The sequence below is a fragment of the Mytilus californianus genome, unplaced genomic scaffold (assembly GCF_021869535.1).
Source record: "Mytilus californianus isolate M0D057914Y unplaced genomic scaffold, xbMytCali1.0.p SCAF_1, whole genome shotgun sequence".
Classification (NCBI taxonomy): domain Eukaryota; kingdom Metazoa; phylum Mollusca; class Bivalvia; order Mytilida; family Mytilidae; genus Mytilus; species Mytilus californianus.
The window spans coordinates 11,264,237-11,286,340 of NW_026262581.1; the positions used below are offsets into that span (position 1 = coordinate 11,264,237).

The window sequence follows — 22,104 nt, forward strand, 5'->3', positions numbered from 1 at the left end:
TTCCTGTAAAGCTCTGTCTTATTTGCCCATTTACTCCTGTAATGCCCTGTCTAATAGATCCAGGTCCTGAACATGATTTGGTAATGTAACTTTCAGTGATTTGTTATGGTCCATAGTTCTACAGATTGTCTCTTCTGCATTGTTGTTACCTGACCAACATCTTCTAGCAACCTGCAATGGTCAATTTTAGTTAGATATGGCTGTATAATTAGATGTTTTCTCATTGCTTGGATATTTTGCTTCCAGTTTTTATTGTGGTAATTGTTTCTTTTGGATCATATGTCATTTACATTTGACAAATTAGCCAAAGATGGTATACTCACTTCTTAGAAAATGCTTTATTGTGTATGGAACACTATATTGGAATAAAAGAAAAGTTTTTGCTGATATTTTGAAGATTATTTATATTATTTCTGAATTTGGTGGGTACTGTTGAAATCTCTGAGGCCACACACATTTACACACCATTTTAGGTAACTTATTTATCTCTTGTATTAGACATGTAAGTGAGGACTCATTCTTAGTTAACACTACCATGGATTGTATGATCTAATTTACTATGGTTAAATACTAAAATTTAGAATGGAAATGGGGAATGTGTCAAAGACCATATAAGAACTAATTTACTAATGTGTTTGAACCATGCCCTATATGCTCAATACACACTAGGACATAGGGTTATACATTGAACAGTTTTGTAGAATTGTTTTCTCATTATAAAAATAAGAAGATATGGTATGATTGCCAACGAGACAACTCTCTACTAGAGACCAAATGACGTAGATGTTATATTTTGTATGAATCTTAGTCAGTGCTTTTTGCTATTTTTGCACTTCATACAAAAACTTGAAAAAAAGAACCACTGGAAAACTGTTCATATTGTATAAAGTGTAAAAGTAGATATCTGCAATCAAAGCTTGATTAGCAAACCCCTTTATGTTAACAGTATTTTCAGAGCAAAATTGTGAAATGATATCCATGCAACATTCAAATATAAGGAGCAGGGCAAACTGAAGTTGTGAATATATATGGAACAATATATCATAGTAATAAAATGCTTGGTCAATGCCTGACATCAGACCAGATGTTTAAATGAAATGAATTACCCCATTTGATACATCCCAGGCCAACATTTTTTGTGCTCTGTCGCCAGCATCCTGAAATAAATTTAATAGTCAGTCACATGAATGATATTATTGTGATTTCACTCTGAAGTGTTGCTGCCCTGCCTTTCAGTCTAATAGTTTTTAACCAAATTGCAGTTTGTAATATCCAATTATGTAACAGGTAAATCAAGAGGTTTATACTTCAAGGGTAGGGTTGCATTATATACAGTCAGTCAAAGTAATAAAAGTCTTAATTCAGTGCAAAGATCTTCATTATTCAATTATGGGAAATATGATAAACCAGTGCCTTTAGAAAGATTTTAGATTGGTGCATTCTTTAAATTTTTAAACATTCTCTTAGAAAGATTGATTGTTAAGCAGAATTTAACTACCTTGTAGCTGTATAATGATTGTTGTGTATATAAAAACAAGGAAATGGAGCATGATTGCCAATTTGATAACTATCCACCTGTCCAAAAGACCTCCATGAAAGCAACTACACGTCATTGCTGAGTTTGTAGGTATATGTTTGATTGTCCATTCAACTTAAGTAATTTGTTTGTTCTTCTGCATTTTGTATTATTAAACTCCCCCTAAACCAATGGGAAAAAAATATTTTCAATAACAGTTTTACTCCAGGAAAGTTAAAAATGTTTGCAAATAAGTATCATTCTTTGAAATGAAATATAAGTTGATTGTAGATATTTATATACCTGTGTACCATCAAGCACCAATCCAAATCCTCCATTTATAACTTCACCCCTGAAAATAATAATGTTTTGTCAGAAAATTCCTGTAGAATCTGGCAAAAGCTGAAACCGTCAAAAAAGATAGAAAAAGAGAAGCGAAAGATACCAAAGGGATTTTCAAACTCATAAGTCGAAAATAAACTGACAACCCATGGCAAAAAACGAAAAAGACCAAAAGACAAACAACAGTAAACAAAACACAACATAGAAAACTACAGACTGAGCAACACGAACCCCACCAAAAACCGGGGGTGATATCAGGTGCTCTGGAAGGGTAAGCAGATCCTGCTCCATTTGTGGCACCTGTCGTGTCGTGTAATTACAATCCCGGTGATAAGTCACATTCGGGGATAGGATTGTGGTTACGACAATTGGAACATATCCGTCGTCATCTGTGAAACTGATATTCCATAACGGTCAACCAACTCGTGATGGCGTCCGTAAAAATTTCGAAGGGATGATTTCAACTTTACCACTTTGAACTCTTAGTTAAATAGCTTCCTTGTGAGCAGCAAACCTCTATCAAGGAAATCATGAATAGGAAATGCAAGCCCTTGAATATCGTATCAAATGGGAGCTAAAGACTCCATTTGAAGGAGCTGCTGGAATGTTGCTACATAGAAATGGAAAGTTCACTATTGGGAAGCTGAAATCATCTCTTTTGTCGTAAAGTTTTGCCCACAACCGACCCTCATTATCAATTCTAGATGTTAATCAAGATATGAGGCTTACTTAACTGTATCTGTTGTATCCTTTATTTCAAGTTCTATGGGATAGATGCGTTCAACCGAGTTTCCAAACATTGAATTATTTACGTGTTGTTTTCATTTTTCTAGAGAGGACATCATCTATATAGCGGAAAGTGAAGTTCAAGGATAATTCTAGCTTATTTTCATTCTTCCTAAAAAGCAGTGTAATAATATTATTTTTTTATATACCTTATTTGTTCGACTGGAATTGCTTTCTATCTTTTTGTGCTGTAGAAAAGGCATTCATATTTCATTTTCCGATGATACATTTTCTTGCAATATGTATTTGCACTGATATTTCTTTTATTCTGATTTTTTAATCTATATGAGTATTCCTATTAAAATTCGTTTTAATCTATTTCACCGGACATTGATAATATTTGATTAACATATTACCATCCACAGCCACCACCATTGTGTAAGGCAACCCATGTGGCTCCTCGGCATGCATCACCTATTACGTTCTGGACTGCCATATCTATAGAATAAAAAAAATTCTCCAAAGTGCTTTGTTACTATGAGTAAATTCAGTTGTAAGTGTTACATAACGGACGCCCCTCTTTAGCTCTTGAGTAGGGGTTTTAAGAAGTTTGTACTGAACTTGCATTTATTCGTCTGCATTGGTCCGAATTTTCATCTGTGTCATTGATTTGTCTGTTTTAATTTGACTTATCATTTTCGATTGACCATCATTTCGTTTGTGATTGGGTGCTGTGATCATTAAAAGAGGGACGAAAGATACCAAAGGGACATTCAAACTCATAAGTCGAAATTTAAGGTAGCACAATACAAAGATTTTATACCTCCAATTCCCCAGTTTTAAAATGCTGTAACTTTCTTTATAATGCTTGAAAATTTATAAAAGTGGTATTTATGGATAGCTAACAGATTACTCTTTCAAATTAATGCAATGTTAGTATCATACAACAATTATGTAATCAATTATAATGTTAACTGTGTCTACAAAACTTTTCAAGAAATTTCCACTTTCAATTGAAATTAGCTTCTTCATGGTAACCCCTAGAGGGTTGATTTTATTATATGTTGTTCCTAGAGCCATTATCTACAAAAGGGTGTCTCAGATTTTGGATAGAATGTATAGATAAAATTTTACACCTAATCAAACATCATCTACTTTTATGTGGTAAGGATGTTTACACTAATTACAGATTTATGAGAGAATGGAATACCATAGCGATAATTTGAGACACCCCTTTGTAGCTCCTGCTGTGTTGATTAAGATTTCGTTAAAATTTCCTGTATAGTTATAGAGATGAAAGAGCTAAATTCATTCAAGTGAACTGACCAAGATTTTGCCATTAATTGCATGATAATTGATTACATAATGATTGCATAACAAAAATATTGCATTCATTTAAAAGATTAATCTTTTATCTATCTATATGTACCTCTTTTATTAATTTATATGCATATTTTAGAAAGTAACAGCATTTTCAAGGTTGGAGATTGGAAGTAAAAAAATCTTTGTATTGTGCTACCTTAACTGACAACGCCATGGTTAAAAAAGAAAAAAAAAACAACAGACAAACAACAGTACACAAAACACAAAATAGAAAACTAAAGACTGAGCAACACGAATCCCACCATTAACTGATATTAAAATATTAAAATGTGTTTTAAGGAATATATGTCCAGAATCAACCGTTTCGTGTTAAAAAAAAATCTCGAAATTGCAAGTGTTTAGTATTTATACTAGAAATAGATTAACGGTCCCAATTTTACTGCACCCGATGCACATTTCGACAATTAATGTCTCTTCATTGATACTCGACTGTCATTTTCATTTTGAAGCAAAATATGGACAAAGAATCAGAGCTATGCATAAGGGAGAACCATTCTTTAATTTAAAAAGATTTCCAAAATAAACGATTATTGTATATTTAAAGTATGATACTTCAATATATATTTTACAACCTGATCAGCAATTATGATATCCATTGAAGAACCAATAGTGTCAAAGTTCATTTTTTTAAAGCATGAAACGCAGAATTAAATACGTGAAAGGTTATTGACAAGACACAGACAAATTCAAATTAGTGTGTCTGAATTTAACCTGCACAAAATGCTGAACCGTCATATATATTGGAAGTTTCTCTGAATGGACTATCTGTACCACTGACATCATGGTGATCTCTGCTAATAACAACCGGACCCTGAAAGTAGTACAAGATTGTGAAAATATATAGTTTGCCCCTTGTGGGTCCTTAATTGGTAATAAAATATATCTTATCTTATAGTTTGTGCTAAAATGTTCAAAAATCACTATATACAAATATAAATGCAAAACCATGCAATTGATAAAAAATATCCCTTGTAACTAAGATTGCAGATGCAGCATAAAAATTGAAAAAAAACTACTACATGAATGCAAAATAAGACGCAAAAGTACTTTACAGAAGTTCAAAACCAATAAATTCATTTTAATTATACAAAACTAAGAGAAAACGTGTAGCAATCGCACGAACTCCAAAAGGAGCGAGACCGGGTGCTTCGACATCGTTAAGCATCTTCTGTTATTCTTCAAGTTCCATCACCCTCACAATTAAATACTTCTTACCTTTAGTTTACCGTCCTTGACAGCATTGTTGAAAGCAGTGGCTATTTTTGTTCTGCCCACTTGATCTGAATACAATATTCGTGCCTGTGATCCAACTACTAATTTATTATTCTTTGCTTCACGAATCCATCTTATATTATCATTGTACTGTTGTTTTATAGTTTCTGGAACTGAAATATCAGTGCCATAATGACAGTTTTCGACAAAAAATCTTTTAAAAAAATATATAAAACTTAACTTGAGAAAAAACAATTTTTACACAGAATCTTATAAGTCTAGTTAAAAGTGGTATTGTTACATACACTGTATGAATAACTTTCGAAAAATGAACTCAAGAATATATCTTTTTTGTTATTGGCCTTATAATATTACGCAAATAATGCTCTTCAAATTCGTACTTTATTTGGCCTTTTTAACTTTTGATATGAGCCTTACTGGTGGGTCTTTTGTAGACGAAACGCGCTTCTGGCGTACAAACTTTTAATCATGACTGTATCTATGGTGAGTTTATGTTCTGTCAGTCGTTAGGAAAATGTTACTTTCTATTCAGGACCCGATATAACAAATATTACTTTTCTGTGTAAATTCAAGATTCTTTTTAATGCATAAAATCAGCATTGTTTTGTTTAACTTTGATTCAATAATATACCAATCAGGAAAAAAATTAGTCATATCAATTTTCAAAGCAATAAAACCATTTGTTTTTCAAAATTAGTCGATAAATTTTTTTGTTTTTGTTTATAAAACAGCGACCCTTCTTTTAATCAATAATAATTGATTCCCTAGCACTATTTCATATTAAGCCGCCCTTTTACCTCCTTCATTTATAATATCCTCCAAGACATTGGCTGAAATTTCATCCGTTGTGTCCAAGTCACTCGGACATCCTGATGTACACACCCATCTGCATATAGAACGTATTCCAAAAAGTACCACAATAGTAGAAAGTATTAGGCAAAATTTATTTTTATTCACATTACAAAGTAAAAATTATTCCTCAATGATCAAGGAATATAACTTTTTCTATCCCTTCTAATATAGTGCTGATGCAATAATTTTTCCTTTGGTCTTTCATTTGATATTTTCATTTATGATTAAAACTTAACAGAATACTTCAAACACGATGTTATATAAAGAGTTACGAATTAAACTTATTTCTTAGGTAAAAGGGTATGAAAAAATCGTTTATACTGGGTTTTTTTTTAAATTAACTAAAGATGAATGAAAATGTTATTTTACCAAATTACAAATTACAAGTAACGGGTGCCATATGCGGAGCAGGATCTGCTTACCCTTCCGGAGCACCTGAGATCACCCCAAGTTTTTGGTGGGGTTGGTGTTGTTCAGTCTTTAGTTTTCTATGTTGCGTTTTGTCTACTGTTGTTTGTCTGTTGGTCTTTTTCTGTTTTAGCCATGGTGTTGTCAGTTTATTTTTGACTTTAATATGAGTTTGAATGTCACTTTGGTATCTTTCGCCTCTCTTTTACACAAGCTTGAAAAGAAACTTAAATTGATGATCAAATGAAAACCCTTTCATTTTTAATCCGAATTGTTGCATAATTCATAAGAGAACTATTGATAGATTCCAATAAGTGTCTTGGAAGTTGAAGTTTAAGTGTTTAACCAAAGCTTTTGCGATCCAATATAGGTGAATCGTTTTCTCTTATACAAGGGAAGTGGGTTGATCCGTTTCACAATGGGATAATCACAATACTTGCGCAGATGTTTAAATGTAGAGTTATTATGACACAATTGGTTTTTTTTCTGGTTGAATCAGAATCTTTTATATGAGAGTAGTATATATCATTGATAGAGCACTCTTGGTTACTATTAGATGTACTGACATAAGAAACGAACAATACCTAAACGGACCAAATCCCAAAGAAAATATATCTCCCATAATGTCCTGTACATATGATGGATAGCGGAACAAGGTTCCAGTGGCACTTTCATCTCTTCCTACGTCAGCTCCTGAAAATATAGTGATAGACATAATGTAGAGTTATGCAAAAATTTCACCCTACTTGGTTGAGCTCTGCAGAATTTCAGTGTCATAGATGATCAAGAATATGTTCCGTTTGTCATAGCCCCAGTCCTTTGATTATTTGCTTCGTTTGTGATATGGCACAGAAAGGAGCAACAATTCGATGGAAGCCCATTATTGGAGCTAGAAATGCTTTCCCTTACGGAGTACCTGAGTTCACCTCTGGTTTTTCATGGCATTCGTTGGCTACAATTTATGTTTCCTGCGTATAGTATGTCTTGTTTATCTTTTATGATTTTTTTTCGACTTATTCTTTTGATTGCCACTAACAGTTTTCTTACTTTTTCGGTGTAAACCATCGACTTGCGATAAAAAGCTGAGAACAAACAACTGATAGATTTAGTGTAAATTGCTCTTTCTGGCATAATACGATCGACATTAAAACGAAAGCAAAATGACCTGTACATGAATTTGGATATTTACAAAATTTTCTAGACCACCCGGTCACTTAGGTTCTCAATATGAAAAACACACTAAATTATTATATTTTCTTTTTTGAATTTATTTTCATTACTATTATAGTAGTCCTAAAAAATGTCAGTATTTACCCGCTCTTGAAGCTTCCAAAAGAAACGCATTTCCATAGTCCCAAAAATACAGTCCAAGGTTAGACAGCTTATTGATTGCTGTGACCTGTCTTCTGAGGCTAAAACAAAGACAAAATGGCAACTATGATTCCAGTTTATTGTCAAAGTTTTAAAATGCTTAAGTACGCCTGTATAGAAACAAATTATTTGATATTTTTATCCAAAATATACGTATGATATCAATGTCATTGTGTAATTCAACTTATTACTATATTTGGCCTAATAATGTTTTTGTTTGGAGCGTCACTGATGAGTCTTTTGTAAACGAAACCCGCGTGTTGCGTACAAAATTATAAACATGTTATCCTCGATGAGTTTTGTCTTCGGACAATAAATTTTAAGTTTAACAATAAATACATATGTTATAACTATATCGTTAATGTATTCCTCGTTCTCATTTGTAAGATCTTATATACTTTTCTTTAACAAAGATTTCATTTGGATTATGTTTCGCTAACTGGAGTTTGGGTTTCTTCTATAAGAATGGTAAACGGAGATAGCAATTTTGGGCATATTTTTGTTTGTACGATAGTTTCTGTGTTTGTTTTAAACTTGCCTTTCCTGTACTAGATTCTTGAACCTTATTGGATCTTCATGCATCATAATCCTCGACTCATCATACGTTAGCTGAAATATGGGATTTGAGCGTCAAATTCGTGGTCCACATGGTGTACCGTTACAATGAGTAAAAAATGGGTATAGGTCAAGTATATTTTTATATTTCTTTACAGGTAAGAAACGTTGTGCAGATAAGTATAATTTGTTTTAATTAAACTTTGATTTGAAATTTTAGAGATGAGAAGATTTGAGTATAATACCTTTTCCAAATTGACAAAAAGTGCAACTCAAAACTACAATTTGAGACCCATACGATGATCTCAGTTCTTCTATCGTGAGTAGAAACATACCAACTGCCCAGCCTATGACGTAAATTTGTCCAAGTTTGTGCTATCAACAAGAGAATGTATTCATGATACATATAGTGAATTTACCAATAAAGTGGTGAACTTTTAACAAGAAAAGCTACTTCAACAGGGAAGACCGACTTAATATAATCGAATAGGTTGGTTTGTGAAGTTTAAATGTATAAATACTGTAATAGACCTTACAAGTTATCTATCATCTGTTTTATATTATTAGTATTTTTACTTGCTTTGTTGTATTACTTTCCGTTACACTTTTTACTAGATATGACCCTAGAATCGCATAATGACGCACACTTAAAAGGAAATGCTTTTATGCAAATACTTTGTCACCAGAGCTGATATCACTTCGGTTTGAGACATTGCGATGTCGATCATTTCGATCCAATTTTGTTGGTTTTTGTGTGAATTTTAACTTCATATTTATACCCCCGCTGCAAAGAAGGAAATGGCGTATACTGGTTTACGTCTGTCCGTGTTTCTGTCCATCCTTCCGACCGTGTTTCCGTCCTATAAAATTTCTTCGCCTATTTCTCAGGAACTACAAATAAGAACTTCCTAACAATTGGTACCAAGGTTCATGTAAGCATACTATACAATGTGATGCATTTTCACATTTATCACTCATTACGTTCCTGTTAATCGAACACTTTCATATTCTTATTTCTACAATTTGAGACCCATACGATGATCTCAGTTCTTCTATCGTGAGTAGAGACATACCAACTGCCCAGCCTATGACGTAAATTTGTCCAAGTTTGTGTAACAATATGAAAAATGTACATTTTGTTTAAATGTACATTAAATTTTGTCATATTCTTACAAATATATATGAAATTTTCGTCGCAACTTTCCCAGGGTCTACCGGTCTGGAATCAAACTTTATGTGAGCATGCTCAACCGAGTGATGCATTTTTTCAACCATCGCTTATCAACTTCCTGTTCACCGAATACTTATAGCGGGGTATTATCAGTGAGCAATTGCCCACAGATCAACATTTGTAAAATACCTGCACAGGATAATATCCTCCAAGATATGGATTGTGACATGAGGTTTGATCTGAACCTAGTTCTACTAATAGATCGCCTGTATTCTCATATTCTTCTACGAATCTTTCCCTATCAGTATAAAAAAATAACTATAGTAATAACTTTTCTTGGTTAAAAGACACTTAAATTATTTTTTTGAATAATTGATAAATTTTTTGTTGTCGAAAACGTGCTGAGAATGTGGTCCAGATATTCTAGAATATATATACTATATTTGCTATTATCAATTTTCCTAGCCGTATATACCATTCACTTTTTGCGTATATTTTTTAGAAGAAAATAAACTGAATGCAGACAAAACATACTAGTAATTAAAAAAGAATTGGTTATTAATCATCATGTTAACATACTAACCATAAATCTACAATATTTCCATGATACCCAATGCTGATAGCTTCTTTCTGACGTCTTGCGTGTCGTATTTTACCAATACATTCGTCCAAGTTGTTTGCGATGGTTGCAACCCATCCTTGGTTGTGGCGTTTCTCTAAAGCCTCTTTACTTACCTAAGTGATAAAAAGCCACATTTAAAATTCACTATCTTCTCCTTTTGTTACTTTGATTATTATTCTGACAATCTTGATATTTTACAGATGCTTGATAACAGTGGTAGTGTCATTTTCCCAAAATGATAATACTAACTTGTTGCTTACACACGTTTAATGTATTTGGGTGTGGAAACGCTTTCTGGAGTTTTAATATCATTTTAAGGTGATCATTTTTTTTTCGTATTTGTGTAAATTTTCTGCTTCAATTACAATTGACAATGAACACAAGAACACAAGAACAACAACAAAGCAGTTGAATAAGAGCAGCTCATTTTTACAGCTTTACTGCTTTGATAACGACTCAAAATGAAGCATAACAGAAAACCGCTTATCTTAAAAACTATCATCGACTAAACACTGTGGAATATATAGTTACAACGTTTGGTTTACTTTTTGTATTTTCTAGTTGAAGTATTGGTTTCTTTACGAGGCATACACTGTATGCATATCCACGAAAGCATTTAAATACGCTATAATTGTTAAATCAGTATAGTATTTCATTAAAGAGAAAATAAATAGTGTGAAAGTGTGACAACTTCAAACAAAAAAATAATAATAGTCAAAACAAAAAAAAAAGAACATGAAAGCAAAATAAAAATAAAATGCTCCGCAGGGCGCAGCTTGATACGACCGCAGAGGTCGAACCCTGAACAGTCGGGGCAAGTATGGACACAACATTCAAGCTTGATACAGCTCTGAATTTGGATTGTGATTGAATATTTGACACAGCATAGGTTACTGACACAGAATGAATGTGGTCTAAGAACTTAAAAATTTTAAATTGGACATTCACCTATTATGGTCCAATATCCAAAATCTAAATACATGGTTAGATTCAGCATATCAAAGAACCCCAATAATTCAATTTTTGATGAAATCAAACAAAGTTTAATTTTGGACCGTTTTGACCTCAATGTGGACAAAGTTCATAACGGGGCCCAAAAATCAAAAATCTAAATACATGGTTAGATTCAGCATATCAAAGAACCCCAATAATTCAATTTTTGTTGAAATCAAACAAAGTTTAATTTTGGACCCCGATTTGGACCAACTTGAAAACTGGGCCCATAATCAAAAATCTAAATACATGTTTAGATTCAGGATATCAAAGAACCCTAAGAATTCAATTTTTGTTAAAATCAAACTAAGTTTGATTTTGGACCCTTTGGACCTTAATGTAGACCAATTTGAAAACGGAACCAAAAATTAAGAATCTAAATACACGGTTAGATTCGGCATATCAAAGAACCCCAATAATTCAATTTTTGATGAAATCAAACAAAGTTTAATTTTGGACCCTTTGGACCTCAATGTGGACCAATTTAAAAACGGGGCCCAAAATCCAAAAACTTAATACACGGTTAGATTCAGCATATTAAAGAACCCCAAGAATTCAAGAATAAAACCCCATTGAAATAGGTCAAGAAATAAGCATTTTATACGAAGTATCTTCTTTTGCACAATACTGTGCAATTGAATATTTCTTACTATTGAGCAATACTGTACAATTGACATTTTTTTGCTATTGCGCAATATTGTGCTATTGGATATTTCTTGCTATTGCGCAATACTGTGCAATTGAAGATTTCTTGCTATTGCGCAATACTGTGCAATGGAAGATTTCTTGCTATTGTGCAATACTGTGCAATTGAAAATTTCTTGCTATTGTACAATACTTATTATATAATAATTTACACATCCTGTTTGGTGTGTATCTCCTACCATATCATTATTATTTGCTTTTAAATATAAATCAGAAATAACCAACTTAAAATGGAAAATTTTAAAAGAAAAAAAAAAAGGAAAAAAAGAAAAAAAGGAAAACAAAAAATCCCCCCCCCCCCAAATTTTTTAAAACCCCTTATGATTCATCACCCCCAAACTCAATCCCAGCCTTCCCTTTGTGGTATGGTACCTTGCAGTACAATTTCAGAGAGATCCATACACTTGAACACAAGTTATTGTCTGGAAACTAGAAAAATGCTTGTTTTAAGGCCCCTTTTTGGCCCCAAAATCCTAAACGTTTAGGGCAATTACCCCCAAACTCAAACCCAGCTTTCCTCTTGTGATATGGAACCTTGTAGTACAATTTCATAAAGATCAATACACTAACACACAAGTTATTGTCCTGAAACTAGAAAAATGCTTGTTTTTTCCCCTTTTTGGTCCCTAATTCCTAAAATTTTGAGGCAATTACCCCCAAAATCAATCCCAGCCTTCCCTTTGTGGTATGGTACTTTGCAGTACAATTTCAGAGAGATCCATACACTTGAACACAAGTAATTGTCTGGAAACTAGAAAAATGCTATTTTTGCCCCCAAACTCAATTCCAGCTTTCCCTTTGTGATATGGAACCTTGTAGTTCAATTTCAGAAAGATCCATACACTTACACACAAGTTATTATCATGAAACTAGAAAAATGCTTGTTTTTTGCCCCTTTTTTGGCCCCTAATTCCTAAAATTTTGAGGCAATTACCCCCAAAATCAATCCCAACCTTCCTTTTGTGGTATTGAACCTTATGGTAAAATTTCACGGAGATCCATTCACTTAAACTAAAGTTAGAGTGCGAAAACCAATGTGTCTTCGGACGACGACGACGACGCCAACGTCATACCAATATACGACCAAAAATTTTTAAATTTTTGCGGTCGTATAACTAGGGACATGACCCCTCCAGCATTTTTTTATTTGTTCATTTTCAGTTACGAGAGACTATAAAAAATGTTTTGTTTGATATTGAACAGGTGTACCTCAGCTGTTACACTTATACATCCACATATTGTTGCTGCCTTTGGTTGTGCCCCACTCATTCCACCCAATCCAGATGTAACGAACACCTAAAATCGAATTTATATTTATATATACATTTTATCTTCTCGGGAACTGGCTGTTAGAATAACAGTGTATACTCATACATTTTATACTCTTTTAATTATCAAAACAATATAAGGTTATCATTACATTATACCGGTTTTCTGCAACTAGATTTTTGTGTTTTTTGCTGTTTTATATTTGAAACTTCTAGATTTTCGAATATTTGGTTTCGATCACCACTGAAGACAAATATTTTCGAAATGCGCATATTGTTTAATAATTGAACTTTGGTATCTTCTAATTTTATATTTTCATAAATGTCGATAAACATAAAATATGCAAATATTAATAATGATAATAATGTTTTGATCAGCCGTCAAGCATCTCACAAAAATGATTGTGTGAAAATAACAAATTATAAAAAGAAAAGAAAGTATATTCGGAAGGTCTATTTTGATGAAGGCAAACTAATGTTACGCTTAAAATATAGCAAAAATTGTCTTTGTAAATTTGTAAATAAACAAATGCTGGTTTACCTTTCCCCTCATATCCGTGGTACCCAGATGTCGCCTAGCTGCATTCAGTACTGTCAACTAAAATATTAAAGTGAGATGTGACATCAAGAAATAAGATTTGTTTGAATGTAGTATTTATATATTGAACATTAAAAAGTCGTCAATGAAGATCATTAAAGTTTTTTTTATGTATATTAATAATATATTCTTTATCCGTTTGACAATAGAGAGTCTGGACTTTCATTTCTGTATCGTTCACCATAAAGCGGCGTTGTCAATCAGTAAATCCATGTTCGGAGGAAAACTTAGAATCACAACTTCAGTATAATTTAGCTTACCGTTGTGCCATGAACTATCCCTTGTGGTCCTATATAGCAGAAACTACCAGCTGTCATCTGACCATACCTGATTAAAAATGAAACAGTTAAAACTACTCTATCAGTTTTCGTACAATCTACCAATGACCAACCATTACTCGCGTTATTTAGAATTTCATTTGTAGCCTATGTTCAGGTAGAGATGTAATCATTCCAATATCATGCACCCAAAAACAGTATTTAGAATTAACTCAGTTTAAAAAAGAAAACTTACATTGTGTTTCCGAGTGCAAACATTTTCTCGTACATTTCTCTTGATGAGTAGTTTGGTATGACCTATAATATAAAAAAAAATTTAATGAGTTTGTTCTCGGTAATAGGACAAAGTATTGATACTTTTTTTTAAACCAAAACGATTTGTTATTCATAAAATACATTAAAAAAAAAGATTGTTACTTTATTCTTTAATAGGTGTTTCATAATTCACATTTTGTCCTAGTATTGACTGCTGGAAGACAATCCACAATTCATCATAAACTTTGTTTAAAAAAGCTGAAATTTTGTTCATTAGAGAGAACAGTATCAAATGATACCAATAATATTTGAGTATTGTATTTTTGTCATAGGCCCGTCGTCGTCTGTTTTGTTTGGTTTTTTTTGGAATTTGGAGGTTGCAACTACATAATTTGTTTGTTTCCAGAATCTCAGAGTATGCAGGGTAAAAGAAGGATCATATTAAAAAAGTATAATAAAAATACCAGTCTCAAAGGCAACTACAAAAGGGGAAGTCCATGAAAACTGACAAAATCAAACTTTATCAATCAACGGAACAAGTGAAAAACAACTGCTATATTCCGGATATGGTCAGGCATTTTTCGAAGAAAATGGTGGGTAAAATCTGTTTTATAGCTAGTTTACATGTTGTTGTTGTTTTGGCCGCATATAAAACCGTGAAAAAACTTTTATTTGTTTTTTCCTGGGGTTTTATCGTTTGATTTGAAAAATATCGAACTCCAAGGTAAATTAAAAAAAAGGAAAGTCCAAATGCTCGACTTTTCAACCAACGGAACGAATGAAAAACAACTGTCATAGGTATTTTCCTGGAAAAAAATGGTTGGTTAATCCGGGTTTTATAGCTAGGTAAACCTCCCATTTGTATCATAAACAGGTAAAGACATTCAATTTGGTTATCTCAAGTGTTGGACTATTATACTGCTTGGAAATGGTCCAACATAAAACAACAATGAAGAATACTTTCAGTGTTGCTGGTTATACAAATTTTTCAGTGCTACTTTGATATAGTCCATACTATGACCAGTGTGTACAAGGTTTAAATAAACATACCATTAGGTTGTTGATGATAAGACTTGGTGCTTATGAAAGACAAGGACACAGTGTACTGAATAAGCAGAAAAGAAACTGAATAATGTGTACCTACCATACCGTTAGTTATAACGAGCCTTGGTGCTGCCGGGCTACTTGGGAATAGTCCCATTGGATGACCGGAGTACATCACTAACGTTTGTTCTTCAGACATTTCTGAGAGGTAGGAGAGGGTGATCCAAAACTGAATCAAACATATCGTCATTATGAGATGTGTACAATTAAAAGAAATTTCAAAAGAACAGGAAGGCTTTACAAAATAGGTCAAAAACATACTATTTGGCGTACAAAATTTTAATTCTGGTATGAGTTTATTCACAAATAAGACTTTATTACAATATTTTAATCTTATGCTTATAACGTGAAGATAAATCTTAATGTATGATTTTTTCTTCAATTCTAAGTGAGTTACTTTTTCATGTAGTTTCTGTTAGTCTTGCATTTTCACTATCACGAACAAATGCAGACTCTCAACCTGTAATAGCTGAAAATCGTTTTCTCTCTGATTTCACTAATATTTTTTTTTTGGTGTTCGTATTGTTTGAACGTTTCCTTTGTTACTTGCACATATGTATTTATCTATTGTACCCTTCTAGTATTTAGTGGAAATTTTTGACTGCTGTTCCATGTACATGCATGTCCTTTTCCTATTTATGAACACAGAAAATGATAATATTTTCCTCAGTCTAGTGCTTATTAAGTACTGGTTATTGTTCTCCAAGTGAGAGTTCTCCAAGTTCTCTTACTTCTACGTTCTCTGCATGTATAGCAAATTGCACACACCAATCGTGATGTAACTGATTTGACCATTAATGAATGACTATCTTCGTACGCGTATAAAAAATGTGTTAAAAATCATAATACTATTTTTTCAAGTAATACCTGGGCCCAGTTCGAGAAAACCTGCCCGTTTCCTCCATATGTAACCAATTCTTGTGGAAATTGGGCCACATGAGGGTCTAAGTTATTAAGTATCATATGGATGATTGCTGCTGCTTGTCTGTTTCTCCCAGGTATCTCGTCAATTGGATATGCTCTGCAATAAACAACCCTTATAAGTTGAAATGGCGTGGTGACAATTGAAACTATAATTTGATTTACAACTTCTTTCTAATTTGAGTGTTGATTATATTATATAGTGTTTGCTAAATCGCATATTTGGCTTTCATTGCACCTAAATTCAAACAGCCAAACCGTCATAATTATCGTCCATGTCTATACTTACTATTTTGCAGTCTGTAATACTAATATCAAAGGGGACTCAAAAGAGGAAGCATGAAAACAAAAATATTTTGAATTTGTTTATGAAAAGAAATATAGAAACAATCAAAACTTGGTGCCAGTCATCTTCGCTAGCCAAGGGTTACGATCCACTTCCCTCCTCTCCACGTGGAGAGGAGGGAAGTGGATCGTAACCCTTGGCTAGCGAAGATAGGTCCCAGTAGGATAATACAAAAATACAAAAGCAGGAACATATAAAATTTGACTTAATCGTTTAACATCCAGTGGAATTATACATACTAGTAAAGGACGATCACTTGATGAAAACACCATTCGGTAAATTTGATTTAAATCGTTACAGGCATCACTGAAGATGCATAAATTACCGAAATGCGATTCTAATTGGTACCGTAAATTTTATGTTATGAGAAGTTGACATTAGCATTCTAATTTTGCCTGTAATGCTAAATTAATTTAAGAGTTACTAAATGAATTGTAAAACAATTCACATACTGGACACTTATTGAGATTTGTTGTTAAAGAAATCTTTCATTTTCGGAGAACGTGCAATCCCCACATTTCTCAAACGCAGAGATTCGAACCAGAAATGTTCTGAAGGAACTCGTAAGGTTAAATAATCGCTAGTACTGATGTTTGAAAACAATGTTTTCATTAATTTGCTTGACAGACGGAGCAGCAAGAAGTTTTATGTTTTGTTACAGCCTGTCAATTTCTCATAACATAAAACAAATATAGGTAAAAATATACTATTACATAGATGCAAACAAAATAAAAACACTAAAGATAGTCGTTTCTGGTCATTCTTTCTTTTGTGCATCTAATGTATGAAATACCACTACAACAGATAACAACACTAAAGTTATAGTTAATTAAGTAATCAGCCCAATGCACAATAAAATTACTTGTTTAAACCAGGTTTAAGCGTATTTACATGTATAAAACGGATACCCATTAAGGTATTTATTGATGTTCTTTAAACTCATATGTCAAGTATATGAAAAAAACCTCATCAAAGATACCAGGCTTGTAATGTAAAACATAATACGCGCGTTTCGTCTAGAAGAAAATCAGAAGTTGGCCTGGCGCTGAAATCCAAACAGTTGGAAGGCCAAATCAACTACAAAAATGAAGATAATTTGAAAATAAAGTTTCAAAATGTTGTGCTAAATCTGGCTAAGGCCATATATGTTTTGGGGAAGGACAACCTTAGCGTTTTTGAATGTTATTAACTCTTCGATCACAATAAATTCACAGTAAATGACCGTATTAAAGCTCTATCATGTCAATACAGAAGCACCCACAACTGGACTGACTAAACCCTCGGGGTCGAAACGTCCATCAACAGCGACATCGTCCCAGTGGTTGTAAAAATTTAATAAAAAATACCGGGCTTATAATATAACACGTAATACGCATGTTTTGTCTACATAAGACTCAGCAGTGGACCTGGTGCTGGAATTCAAACAGTTGGAAGGCCAATTACGAAGTTATAGAGCAATAAAAACCAAAAATTCCAAGTGTTGTGCCAATTCAGACTTAGGCCATATATGTATAAGGGTAGGAAAACCTTAGTGTTCTAAATTATATTTACGGTTAAGTAACAGTTAATTTACAGATAATGACCGAATTATTGGTATTTCATGCACAGCAAATGAACATTGATTACAACTACCATACTATCAGAAAATCATCGGAAATGACCGTATCAAGGATATTCCTTGTCAGTATAAGAGCACCCCCAACTGGGCAGGTGATAATCATACCTTCATGAGTTGGATCATATATATTATACTGATGTTGATTGGGGTAGCATTATATAAATTTGCAAGCTTCAGTTGTGCCGATTTCTTTGACTTTGACATATTAAGATTAGTGAAAACTACCGCAAATGGATAGGGATTTCCAATTAGAGGAAGGAAATGTTTCCATAAGTCTTGAAAGGGTATGAATCAATAACGGCAACAAGACAATACAAGTCGGTGTGTACGCGTTTGGTAACGAGTCTGCTGCATTTTGTGAAAATTGTTTAAAAGATTATGAAGAAAAGTTTTTTAATTTTATTTTTTTTCATATTTTTTTTTTACCGAGGCAACTAACTGCCTCGGTTGCCTAAACGTAAGCTACGCCAATGTTAAATCGAGGTAGAAACGTCCATCAACAGTGACATCGACCCAGTGGTTGTAAAACTCATCAAAGATACCAGTCTTATAATGTAATACGCAGTGCATGAGGTTTAACTTCCCAAAAAATGCCTTTACCAGGTCAGGAATATGACAAGTTTTTTTTCTGTTCGTTCCGTTGGGTTATAAAGTCTAACGTTTGATTTTGTCAGTTTTATAGACTTTTCCCCTTTTCGAATTTACGTTGGAGTTCGGTATTTTTGTTATAGTTTTTCGTCTAAAAAGACTCAGCAGTTGGCCTGGCACTGGAATACACGCAGTAAGTAGTCCAAATTAATTGCATATAAGCTATAAAACCAGGTTCAATCTACATAAGAAAATGCCTGTACTAAGTCAGGAATATGACAGTTGTTATCCATTCGTTTGATGTGTTTGAGCTTTTGATTTTGCCATTTGATTAGGGACTTTCCTTTTTGAATTTTCCTCGGAGTTCAGTATTTTTGTGATTTTACTTTTTGAAGAGCGTTGAAAACGCAAAATTCCTATTTGTTGTGCCAAATCAGGCTAGTGCCATATATATATATTGGGATAGGAAAACCTTTGTGTTTTGAATGATATTAACGCTTTAGTAACAAGAAATTTATAAAAAATTACTGTATCAATCATATGTCATGTCAGTACAGGTCATATGACCATATAGCTTCAAAAAACAATATCGAGGCTAGTGAAGAAAGCGAAATAATTTCCTAGTTTTGGTTATGGTATATTTTACCTCATATCAAACGAAGGTAAAAGCCTGTACATGTATATATGGCCGTAATTACGTAATTCATCGGCAAACTCATGGGCTAAAATTTCATGCTGGTCTGGTGGAAAGTATCGTAGTGCATTCTGTAGTGCTAGCTAGAAAGTAAATGTAAATTTGGTCATTAATTAAATCACATTGTTTTATCTACCGTTTAGTTTGAAGTATTATCACAAAATCTTAGATACTTAATGGTATTCAGACAGCTGCACAATGTCATTGGGTACTATCATATAACCAGTCACTATTGTCAGGGAATATGAAATATACCTAATGTCAGTAATTATTTATGATTTATGAGGTTTCCCTGTGAAAGATTGTGCAGTACATAGACAAGAGGGTACCGGAATCTTATGTCCACAACTGTTCTTGAACCTTTGACTGGAGGTAAACAAAACTAACAGGATCGAGACAAATTGAACAGAAAACTTATATTGATCTCAATAATTAAAGTGTGCGAACTTACCCTCTGTTCGGCCGGTGTTAGATCAGGTGTCCTGATCGGTGCATGTGGGACTGTATCATCCCTCTGACGCCTCGGTGGGAGAGGGTCTGGGATACCGTCACATATCTCTTTCAGCGAAGACATTATAATCTAAACGGAGATAAATACTTACAAGTAAATTGACTGAACATAACTTATAAGTACAGTATATTATCATTGGTACGATAAAGCATATCTAAGATTAAGTATGTCCAGTTGGTGTTTGTTTCACAGGAAATACCTTAGGAATTACTAAGTGTAGGACAACAGAAAAACTATACAGTACACATATATCATGTATATGTACAATGAATAAAATCGAAACTAAAAGAGAGAATAAATGAAAAAATATAAAGAGTATTTTTAATGAGAAAAAAAAAATAATAGAGCAGCCATTTGGGGCATTATTATTTCATGACAATCAAACATGTTTTCATAATAAAACAAGACGTGTAATAAGAATGGTATGACAAAATTATGTCAAATGATAAAAAAAATTACGTACATATAGTATGTTAAAAAATGTGCATGGTGTAGAAATTATTTATTTCTTAATATATCTGGTAGATACTGTCAATCGTAGTTGCAACTATAGTCTTTAACTAAATATTAAGGTAGAAATAGAGTATGTTTTAATTATACTGGTGAAGTTGAAGATTAAAAACAATGTTTTGTTAAAATTGTCATGTATATGCATATATCCGTAATGTTTTATCTCTCCCGGGCTACGCGGTACAGGGACATAGAAATACCGGGTGTCCGTCCATCCATCCATCCTTGCTTCCGGTGTTGCAAGCGCTCTAACGTGTACAATTCTTTCCAGGTTTTTATGAAATTTATGTCATAGGTATATATCAGCAATGTCTCGGATGAGTACGAAAATCAGTGCTGATCAACTATTCTTCAAGGGTTATGCCCCTTTGAAATATAAATTTAAAAGAAAATTTTATTATTAGCAATCTAACACCTTCATTTGGTCATACATTATAAAGCTGTGGAGGGGACGCCAGTCTTGGAAACGGCCCGTTAGGGTTTTTCCCGCGCTCCCAACCTGACCAAGCTCAGCCTAAAGCGATTCTAAAGCATACGGGAGAGGCAAAAAGAAGAAAGGGTCATTTATCAAAGTGACGGCAGACCACGATTAGATCGACTTTTTTAAAAGTCAATCATCATCCGATTTCATATCTGACGAGAGTACCCGCTGAATTTAAGCATATCACTAAGAGGAGGAAAAGAAACTAACTAGGATTCCCCTAGAAATGGCGAATAAAGCGGGAAGAGCTCAGCACCGAATCTCGCAGCCTTGCCCTGCAGGGAACTGTGGTGTTTGGGACGTCTATTGGCGCGATGTCCGGGTCAGCCTTGGTCCTCCTAATCGGGGCTTCTCCCAGAGCGGGTGTCAGGCCTTTACCGGCACCTGCTGTCGTGCATCAGAGCCTCCTTGGAGTCGGGATGTTTGAGAATGCAGTCCAAAGCGGGTGGTAATATCCATCAAAAGCTAAATACCGATACGAGTCCGATAGCGGACAAGCACCGTGAGGGAAAGTTGAAAAGAACTTTGAAGAGAGAGTTCAAGAGAACGTGAAACCGCTTAGAGGTAAACGGGTGGATCCGCAAAGTCGGCCCGGGAAATTCATTATGCCGTTGTCGGGCGGCGGACGTTTGGTTTCAGGGATCCGTAAAGTCCCACCAGGCGTTCGGCTGTCGTCGGAGAGTGCACATTCCTCGGGTAGAGCGCCAACATACATTTCTTGAGGGATTGTCATAAATTTATATCATAGGTTTATATCAGCAATGGCTTGGAAAAGTTCGAAAATCAGTGCCGATCAACTAATTTTGAAAGAGTTATTTCCCTTGGAAATATAAGCTATATAAAAATTGAATTATAAGTACTTTCACACCTATACCATACTTGTACCATTGTTATAAAATTTGTATTAGCAATCATTCTTTGAGTTCGATAATCAGTGATGATCGATTATTTTTGCAGGAGTTGTGTCTCTTCGAAATGTAATTTATATTGAACATTGCATAGTAGTTCATAGAAAGCACTCTCAAACTTTAAACGAAATTAGACTAAAATAAATA

The 22,104-nt window shown here is 33.6% G+C and overlaps 1 protein-coding gene across 1 annotated transcript; it reads right to left on the reverse strand.

Moving 5' to 3' along the window:
• Window positions 1–24: 24 nt before the first annotated feature.
• On the reverse strand, window positions 25–20,121 carry LOC127698855 (urocanate hydratase-like). Its single transcript, XM_052202593.1, has 20 exons — window positions 19,999–20,121; window positions 19,500–19,630; window positions 16,248–16,401; window positions 15,421–15,549; window positions 14,257–14,318; window positions 14,004–14,070; window positions 13,687–13,743; window positions 13,087–13,173; window positions 10,141–10,292; window positions 9,747–9,855; window positions 8,370–8,440; window positions 7,775–7,872; window positions 7,045–7,153; window positions 5,998–6,086; window positions 5,183–5,352; window positions 4,679–4,778; window positions 3,001–3,082; window positions 1,820–1,868; window positions 1,107–1,157; window positions 25–171 (listed from the first exon to the last, which is right to left on the reverse strand). Exons 1-20 carry the CDS (start codon window positions 20,119–20,121, stop codon window positions 31–33), a joined length of 2,031 nt encoding a protein of 676 aa, XP_052058553.1. The 3' UTR covers window positions 25–30.
• Between the last annotated feature and the right edge of the window lie 1,983 nt (window positions 20,122–22,104).